Here is a 9,812-nt window from a genome sequence, read left to right on the forward strand (position 1 = left end):
TGATTCATGTTGTTTCTAAAGATGGATTTGATTTTGTAGTGAGTAACGAAGGTTTCAGGGGAAATGTATCGGAGTCAAAGTATCAGTTTTCTTTGCAAAATGTAGTGAAGTAAAAGTAAAAGTCAACAGAAATATAAGTAGTAAAGTAAAGTACAGATATCCAAAAAATGACTTAAGTACAGTAACGAAGTATTTCTACTTCGTTACTATACACCACTGGTCTCATTATGTCATGATACGCCTCATTATATCATGATACGTCTCATTATATCATGATACACCTCATTATATCATGATATGTCTCATTATATTCATGATATGTCTCATGTCATATGTCTCATTATGTTCATGATATGTCTCATTATGTTCATGATATGTCTCATTATGTTCATGATATGTCTCATTATGTCATAAGTCTCATTATGTCATGATATGTCTCATTATGTTCATGATATGTCTCATTATGTCATAAGTCTCATTATGTTCATGATATGTCTCATTATGTTCATGATATGTCTCATGTCATATGATGAAACACATCAAAACGCAGCTTTGTTAAAGATTTAATGTCTCCAGTTGACACTGAATATTAATGAACTCTTTTTCATGTGACTCTAATGGAAAATTCACAGTCCTGATTAAGTGTGAAAAGATTAATATATTTTATTTGAAGTAAACATAAAGCTTCATCACTCTGCGTTATAATATATATTACTTTGCTATTTTATTCGTTTTATTATGGATTGTAGTTTTTCATCTTTTTGAGTTGTAAAAACCAGAAGATATTTATTTTAAGCTGTTTTTAATCGTTTGTATTTCTACTCTTCCCTTGTACTATGTTTTATTTCTGATTGTGCTGCTGCAACACCTGAATATCTTCTCTGAGAGTCAATTCAACTTGAGGTTTTCTTATCTTATATTAAAAAAACTCTACATTAGTGTTTGAATCCAGAAATCTGACAGAATGTTTGTTTTTGTCTGAAAATCAAACCACTGAATACAACGATGCATCATGTAGATGATGAAATGTTTTCTATGTCAAATATAGACCAGAACAGTATGTCAGAAGCTTCAGAAGAATATTCAGTAAATGTAACTGACAAACACGAGTCACACTGAGGTGATGAAACCTGCATGACTGTTAGCTGCAGGTCGTAGTTTTACCTGTTCAAACACAAACCTGCCTGTGTGTGTGTGTGCGTGTGTGTGTGTGTGTGTGTGTGTGTGTGTGTGTGTCTGTGTGTGTGTGTGTGTGTGTGTGTGTGTGTGTGTGTGTGTGTGTGTGTCTGTGTGTGTGTGTGTGTGTGTCTGTGTGTGTTGTGCAACCTAAACAGCATTCCTTGTCTGATGAAATGTGCCCTGCAGCAACACGAGCATGAAGAACTTAAAGGGTTAATTGTTTGAAGATTTGGATCTCTGACTGGAAGCCTGACCCGGTTTCTTTAGACCTCATTAGACCCTGAGTCAGCGTTAAAGAGAAATCTGAATAATGACGACGATGATGTGGTGTGATGCTCGTTCTTTATCTTCTTCAAAAATACAATAAATAATAAACAAAACAAACAGAAACTAAAGAAACAACTGAATTAATAAAGTTTGTGAACAAAGAAGAATATTTTGTGAAAAACTTTTTTTTTAATCTCTTTGTTGCAGAAAGATAAAACAGGAAGTATTGAATCATAATTAAACAAAGAAAACATTCTTCTCTCAATATGATGAAACATTATGGCAATGTCATGATAATAATAATAATAATAATAGTAAAAATAATTATTTTAATTATAATTATAATAATTTAAATAATAATAATGATAATTCCTGCAGCATATTAACTATAGAAACACATTTATTATTGTTTATAGTTTCTGTCTGAAACCATAAACATGAAATTTGTCCTGTAAATTAAAAGGACAATTTTTCACTTTTTTGTTTCCATAGTTTTGATATCACGTCCTGAACGTGTTGGAGGTTTGAGACCCGACAGCCGTGTTGTCGGGTTTTTATAATTCCTGCTTCAAGATTCCTAAATAAGATATTCAATAATGTAGACGCTGCATAAAAGACTCAATGATAGTAAAACGTGTCTTTCTCTTCATTCATTCAATGATTCATTTAAAGGTAATGAAACGGAAAGTTTAACAACAACAATGATGAAGATGATGAAGATGATGATGACACATGGACACTCCTTCACACTGACTCAGCTCCCTGAGAAATCTGACAATTCTGAAAACTCCAGAATCCAGAATCACTGAAAGATTCAGAGAAGACGTGTTTCCTCAGAACTCTGCTTCAGCCCATAAATACAGAGTCTGGAGCATGAAGGCTGCACTCCAGACCTCTGAGGGACCACAGTCCAGACCTCCACACCTCCAGACCTCCAGCAGGCTCCAGACCTCTGAGGGACCACAGTCCAGACCTCCAGCAAACACCAGACACCAGACTTCTAAGGGACCACATTCCAGACCTCCAGACCTCCAGCAGACTCCAGACCTCTAAGGGACCACAGTCCAGTCCTCCAGCAGACACCAGACTCCAGACCTCTAAGGGATCACAATCCATACACCAGACCTCCAGACCTCCAGAGGGACCAAAATACAGACACCAGATTTCCAACTGGACCAGAATCTAGACACCAGACCCCCAGCAGGACCAGAGTCCAGTTGATCAGACCAGCTGCTTCAGCCCTCCAATCAGAGAGCACCAGTGAGTTTTTACCTCCCTCTTCTTGGGCTGCAGGATGTTTGACAGGTTTTTTTAGACTGATTCTAATGATTTAAGACTTTATTTGAATCCTTCTGTCAACTGAAGACATTCTTTACTTTATTCCTGACGGTGTGGAGATCATTTTCAAACCTTTATTTGTGAATTTAAGAGTAAAGTAATAACATTAGTGATGAAAAACATCCTCAAACGGTCCGTCTGTAGACTTCTGCTCTTTAAGACAAAACCCTCTCCTCTTCCTGCTGCAGTGCATTGTGGGTACCTGCTCTTTCTGGGTCTGGCGATGTGGGCGGAGCTTGCAGCAGGTATGCCGCCGCTGATGAACCCCATAGTGCAGAGCATCATCGCGAGCCTGCAGGAGGCGCTGCAGGAGTCCAACAGAGTCGTCACTGAGCAGGTGAGACGCCTTCACACCGGACTCCACTCAGACAGCACCGGTGCTCACAGACGGGTCAGATGGTCGAGCCGATGTTGGAGCTTTAACGGATCTGGTTTGTGTCTTTGTTTGCGGTGCAGAGCAAGCTGGATCTCTGGGTTCTCGGGGATCTCAAGGATCATCTGCAGCCATGCAATGCGACCGCCGCCCCCCTGGAGCAGGTACTCCCTCATTCTGCACCTTCACCTCCACCTTCACCTAGAGCTGTCCATGTTGTTCTGCAGCTTTCAGTCAACAGACAGAGAGACGCATTCATTCATTCATCATCGCCAGCTGTTCTGCTGGAATCACTCAAAGAAAGAATCGTTTTAAAGAGGAGATAGAAAGAGTTCGTCTGCTAAAAGCCTGTTCTCTCAACGTGGTTTGGTGGTCTAGCTGATCCTCCAGCAGACTAAGTATCAGGATCTTTGAGTCCTGACGTCAACGTTTAGAGTAATTGAATCAGTTTATTTGAAAGTCAAAACTATACTTGGATGTAATACTAAAACCATGTTGAAGTTGTAGATGAAGTCGTAACTACGTGGAGAAAGCTGCTCTCTAAACTTAGTGTGAATGTAAAGTTCTCTCTTTGGCCAAAACAATACTTAGATCGATATCAAGTCAACGTTTTAGCTTTCAACCAGATTGAAAACATAACTTGATAAAAAGTAAAAACATTCGTTGTAACAAAGCGTCAGTGTTTGTCTTTATCTTCATCAGCTGCGTCTTCTTCAGAAAGACAATAAATAATAAACACAACAAACACAAACTACATCAAGTAAACAACTGAAGTAATAACGGTTATTTTGGTGAAAAACAAATTTTAAATTTTTATTTCTTAGTTGCAGAACATAAATATAAAACATAAAATAAACAGTTAGTCTGCTTTAACATCCTGTTCTGTGAACGTGGTTTGGTGGTTTGGTGGTTTAGGTGACCCTCCAGCTGACTCACTATGAGGACTGTGCAGAGAAGATCCAGTATTTGTGTCCTGACGCTAAGGTGTCGTGTAACGTCGTCAACCTGAACAACGACCTGCTGCAACACCTGGTGAGTCTCTGCGCTCTGATTGGTCACCTGGACGTCACAGGTCACGATTGATTGGTGGATTTTTTTGTGAACATTTTCTGAAATTGTTTCCAGAACGGGTCGTCCCGGGAACCTCGACAGTGTCCCAGCTCCTCCTCCTCCTCCTCCTCCTCCTCCTCCTCCTCAACTCCAACAGACTTGAACCAGATCCGTGCGTCCCTCCAGTGCGTCCACTGCTGGAGCCAGCAGGTGGCAGCGCTGCGCCGATAACGCAGCAGAACTCGACCTCAAATCTATCTTTTCTAAAATACGTCAATAGTTCTAAAATGTTTTAATATTTATTTTATATTTAATCACAGACGGATTTCTTTTATTTTTAATCCAGTGAAACTTTTCAGACATTATTCTTGTTTAATTTATCATCACTTCAGTTTACATTTATAATAATAATAATATTGATAATAATAACAATGTTTTTAAAAATGTGTATATTTAATATTTTTGAATAAAGTTTTATAAACAGAAGTCTCTTTGAAGTCAGAGTGTGTTTATTTTATTTGATATTTTTTAGATTTATTTCCTCATGAGATGAAAGTTATTAACAAACAAACAGCTTCAATAACGAAACTAAAACATGTCTGATGAATGAAGCAGCTGTGTAATATTCCTATGATGTCATGTTTTGATGGACCATCTTACATCCTTAATGTTTCTGTGTTTATTTCATATTTCAGCCCTCTTTGTCAACATCTGGATTGTTTTTACTGAACCTTACTAACGTCACAACGCTGTGAATTGTGGGTAATTCCCTCAGGCAAATTCTGCAGAAAGTAAACTTTAAAACTTTACTACAAAGAGATTTTAAACTATCTGACATGGATTCAAACCTTTAAAGGACAAAAATATGGATTAAGTACAGATTCATAAATGAATGAATAGGGAAAAAATGTAATAACTGTATTACCAATTTGTGTATATTTACATATGTATGTATATTAATCATATTTATTGATCTCTTTATTTTTCTATTTATTTACAGATTTAAATAAATAAATAAATGTATTTACGTATGTATAAATATATAAATAAACAAATAAATAAATGTGTAGATAAATACGAACTGATGCAGAAATACATAAACAAAAGAATAAATGCTGAAATAAATAATTAAATACATGAAAGAATAAATAAACACAGAGCAGTTGGTAATTAACTTACTTAAAGAGGAACTACAATCCAGAGTTTTAGATGAAGTGCCTTTAAACTGTAATTCATAGCGCTAATGCTAATCTTTAGCGCTATTGCTAATTGCGAGTATGCTGGCTGTCGTCATGGTTATGGTGAGATGAGTGCTGTGAAGGATCTGTATTGACGTAGTCATGGTGACGTCTCTCGTTGGTTTTTGGACGTTTTGAAGCCTCAAGTTCTTTGTTTTGGCCGTCGCCATCTTGTTTATTTGCAACCAGTGAACAGGAAGTGACCATATCTGGACTGAGGAGGAGTGACGTAGAGACGCCGTATACGTCTCTGGCAGAGACCTGTCAATCACCGTGTAGCCCCGCCCTAAAGCATCCCCTGCTTTATGGTCTGTGTGACTCTAAATGGACCATAATGTACTAAATGAACATCATGCTGTATTGAAGAAGACTTGAAACTAGAGATTGAGACCATAAACTCATGTTTACAATGTTTACTGAGGTAATAAATCAAGAGAGAAGTAGAGTCATTTTCTAATAGACTTCTATACAACCAGAGGAGTCGCCCCCTGGTGGACACTAGAGAGAATGCAGCTTCAACACATGAAGCTTTGTCTTCACTTTAAAGAACCGGAGAACGTTTCTTCAGTTTCACTTTTAAAAAAGATAACCAAACATAATGTATCATATTTTCTGAAGTAAATACTTCAGTTTTCTTCAGCAGCTACAGATTTTATTACATTATTGATCTTTAACATTTAACGTGAAGCCTGTCGGTGCGTTCAGTCGTAGTCCTGGTTGTCATGGTGATAAGCGAGGTGGGCGGGGTCTACGGTCTGCTGTAGTCGTGGTTATGTGCCGGGTGGTGGGCGGCGTCTACGTAACCATCGTCGGGCTCCACGTAGGCGTAGTTCTGCTCCCCGTAGTCCGGGTCGCCTTCAGGGTCGCTCAGACGGTCGGTCGTTTTGATGCCGGCTCTCCGTCCGAGCGCTCGGTACAAAGACACGGTGAAGACGAACTGGACCACCTGGAGACGGAGGAAGGTCTTATTAGCATTAATACATTATAATAACTGTCCATATCCCTCTTGATATTATTTATTATATACAATATTCAGTTTGACAGAACTGGAAGAGGTCTGTTCTACTTCCAGACAGGTTCTGGTTCTGGTTCTGGTTTTATTACCTGGATCAACATGAGAGCGACGTCCATGCCGACGACTGTCAGAATGTTTTCCTGCAGCCAATCAGTGACCTTCTGTTTGCAGCCCTGCAACATGAAAACATAATAAAGTAATATAACGAAGAGAATAAGTAATAACAAGTACAACATAATCTAATATATATCATGTAAAAAACATACTATAACATCAAAATACAAATATATAAACAGAACAAATTTAACAATTTATTACAACAAAAGTTACAGGTATTTCAAATAAAATTCTTAAAATAAAATTATTATTATTATTATTACCATTGTTATTTTTATTATTATTTTCATTATTATTATTATTATTTTTATATGTTATCTAGCTGAATGTTTCCTCACCAGGAAGAACTTAAAAAGAGAACTTAATTTATTTAGTTGAAGACTGAGCGGTGAAATAACATCAGATCTTGTAACTAAATTAAATCAATCAAGCAATCAGTCTTCTGCACTTTTACTTTACTAATATCTTTCTTTGTGACACAGTTAAAGGTAGTTTGTCTCAATGTTCCAGGTTTCATTGAAATGTAATGACGTCATGCTACCGTAGCATGTGAGCTAAATCCAGGTCAAAAGCTTTGTTCATTTGAAAAAATAATTTGAACCTAAAAGTTCAAGTTGTGGTCTTGAACATTGAAAAATACAGCAATGTATTCAAAATAACAATAAGTGAATCAAAAGTTTTTTTGGTTTGAATAGAATTTTGATTCAGTTTTGGAATTTTTTCGAATACATTTTATTTTTCATTTTTCACTTTCATATATATTTTGATATTTGAGGTCTTATATTTTTCACTTTCAGATTTCATATTTTCAGATTCAAACTTGAATCAGCTACATGATTGGTTCTTAGCAGTCACGGCGTGTCCTTCCCTGATTGGTCACACCCCTATCACGTGACCCTTACCCGGAAGCTCACAAACAACAGCCGCCTTGATTATCGATCGACTACCAGGTTAATTCAACATGGACGACCGATTACAGGCGACGCTGACCTTGTTGTCTTTACTAGCAGCTGTTGTCCAGTAAAAGTCTGCATTATTACGGAGGAAGCAGCTGTTAATGGAGCGATTAGTGAGCGGCGTGACCAGCGGTGTTATCAGACCTACGGAGGACGTCTGAAGTCACGGTTAGCGGCTTTGAGGAGGGTGATGGACACAAAGCGGAGGACTTTCCTGTCCTTATTAATGCTTATTTTGTTCTGCACATCTATTGTGAAGTCCGCAGATAAAATGTACATAACAGTAAATGCTCTCCAGTAGGACAGACTTCAGCCACCAGCAGAGCTACGAGTGAGAACAGAAACAACGACACCGAGGGAACGCGTGAGAGACGTGTGTTGACCTCATTTATGGATCATAATCTAGTCAACTTTATGTGCGAGTGTTGATTTTAAAGTAAATTTGATGTGTGAGAGAGAAAGACCCGCAGCGCTGTAACTAACGTTAAGTCTGAAAAATAAAACTTCTAAAACTTTCCACGAAATGTGTGTTTGAGTTCATAAAGGAATATTTTAGAGAAGATCTTAAGTACAAACACAACCTTTCATTATTATAGACTACTTTATTACTACTATTTAACTAAGCAAGCAATCTACTTCCTGTTTACACCGACACCCACCCCCACGCCCAGTGTACGTGAAGAGTCACGTGATATTTGTTTTCAGGCGTGTTAGTCTGGATGGAGATCATTTCTAAAACGATGCTGAAGCGCCGTGTGGACGGAGATGGTTTTATTTATTAGTGTGGATGTAGCCTAAGAGCGGACTCCCGTTGGAGTTCGTTGGGGGGGTTCTGATAGTGTGGTGATGAAAGTGGTTGGAGCAGTTGTCTCGGGGGCACGTCCGAGGCTGCAGGTGGGTCACCAGTTCATGGTGTCTTTACCGGGCCTGCGGGTTTAAGTGCATAAGTACCCACCACATGTAGCACCTGAAGACCAGGGGGAGCTTAGTTCGTCTCTGGTTCTGCAGTTAGAGGGACAGAGCTGCGGTGATGTTCGTGTAACCTTGATCACTTCTTGGGTTTGTGTATTCAGGCAGTTAAGAGGTAATCACCTGGTTCAGTACGGCTACTGTTGAGGACTCTTTGAGAGCTCCGTCGGAGGAGTTATTGGAGCAGTGCTCGTGAGAGCAGTAAGTGAAAATAGCTGACCGTTTTAAGATGGATGTCGGAGATGATGTTGAAGGAGAACATGAAGAACATCTGGTTGAAGTGGGTGTTCTCCAGTCTAAATTGCAGACTGTTGATTCCGCCTGAGACAGAGCTGGGGGAGTCATCGGAGATTGGTAAACTGACTGGGACGGGGGAAGGGGGGTCCTGTTTAAGAATTTATGTGTACGGTATGAAGCTGTAGCCTACAAGTATTGCACAGTAAAAAGTATAGACTTTGTAGTTTGCCAATATTGGCGTTTCCCGTTTTGTGTGGGGATTCCTTATGGGAACCCTGTTTTCATGGTGGGGGGTGTGACGCTTTTGTGAAAATAAAACAGCTTTTCTTAGCAGCCAGCTTGTTTCTCTCGGTCTCTGAGCCGGGCTGTGACGGTGTGTACCTGGTCATGTGACCCGTTGCCCCACCCGTACATCGGCGCGGTAAAGTCCGGCAGCTCGGAGCACCAGGACGAGTGGACGGCGGGACGACGGGACCTGAAACAGGAACAAGGAAGTACGTCCGGATTGGTCAGGTTCAGACTCTGGATGTAGGAGTTCTTAAGCCAATCAGAAGGACCCGTCGTGCCACAGCAGCTCTCCTGTGGACGGTAGATCGTATCATTACATTTGTTAGTCTGTTAGCGTGGGACAGAAGCAGATCCATGTGTGGACAGATGGACGGACGGATCACTCACGTAGCTCTGTATTTTGTCCATCAGGGTGTCCGAACTGTTGTGTCCTCCGTACTCAAAGATGATCCGGTCCACGGTTTCATCCAGACTCTGTTCAATCTGATCAGGTCAAACACATGAAACATGTATTTATTAGTTACAGGCAGTTTAATAATATTGTTTATTGTCCTGGTGGTTAAGAGTCAAGAACATAAACATGCAGCAGTATTTAGTTTCAGGTGAATATACACGAATAAAAACATAATCAGAAATATTTATATTCCGTTTCTGCAGATAAGTCCGCCGTCACACTGGCCCTTAAGAAAAGATACATACAAACTCAATGCAAAGATGTGAACCAGGAGACAACTTCCAGTTCTTTAAGTGAAGTCAAAGCTTCATGTGTTAAAGCTGCATTCTCT

At 39.3% G+C, this 9,812-nt stretch overlaps 1 protein-coding gene across 1 annotated transcript; it reads right to left on the minus strand.

Moving 5' to 3' along the window:
• Positions 1-6,046: 6,046 nt before the first annotated feature.
• On the minus strand, positions 6,047-9,519 carry LOC116400918 (putative tetraspanin-19; the record flags this gene model as incomplete). The annotated part of the gene is given in 5 exon segments (XM_031879025.1): positions 6,047-6,196; positions 6,199-6,391; positions 6,550-6,633; positions 9,121-9,318; positions 9,415-9,519. Coding segments are annotated over 5 exon segments (630 nt in total), but the record flags the coding sequence as incomplete, so codon positions are not given.
• Positions 9,520-9,812: the final 293 nt, after the last annotated feature.

Source organism: Anarrhichthys ocellatus, unplaced genomic scaffold (assembly GCF_004355925.1).
Source record: "Anarrhichthys ocellatus isolate YVR2014 unplaced genomic scaffold, GSC_Weel_1.0 scaffold217, whole genome shotgun sequence".
Classification (NCBI taxonomy): Eukaryota; Metazoa; Chordata; class Actinopteri; order Perciformes; family Anarhichadidae; genus Anarrhichthys; species Anarrhichthys ocellatus.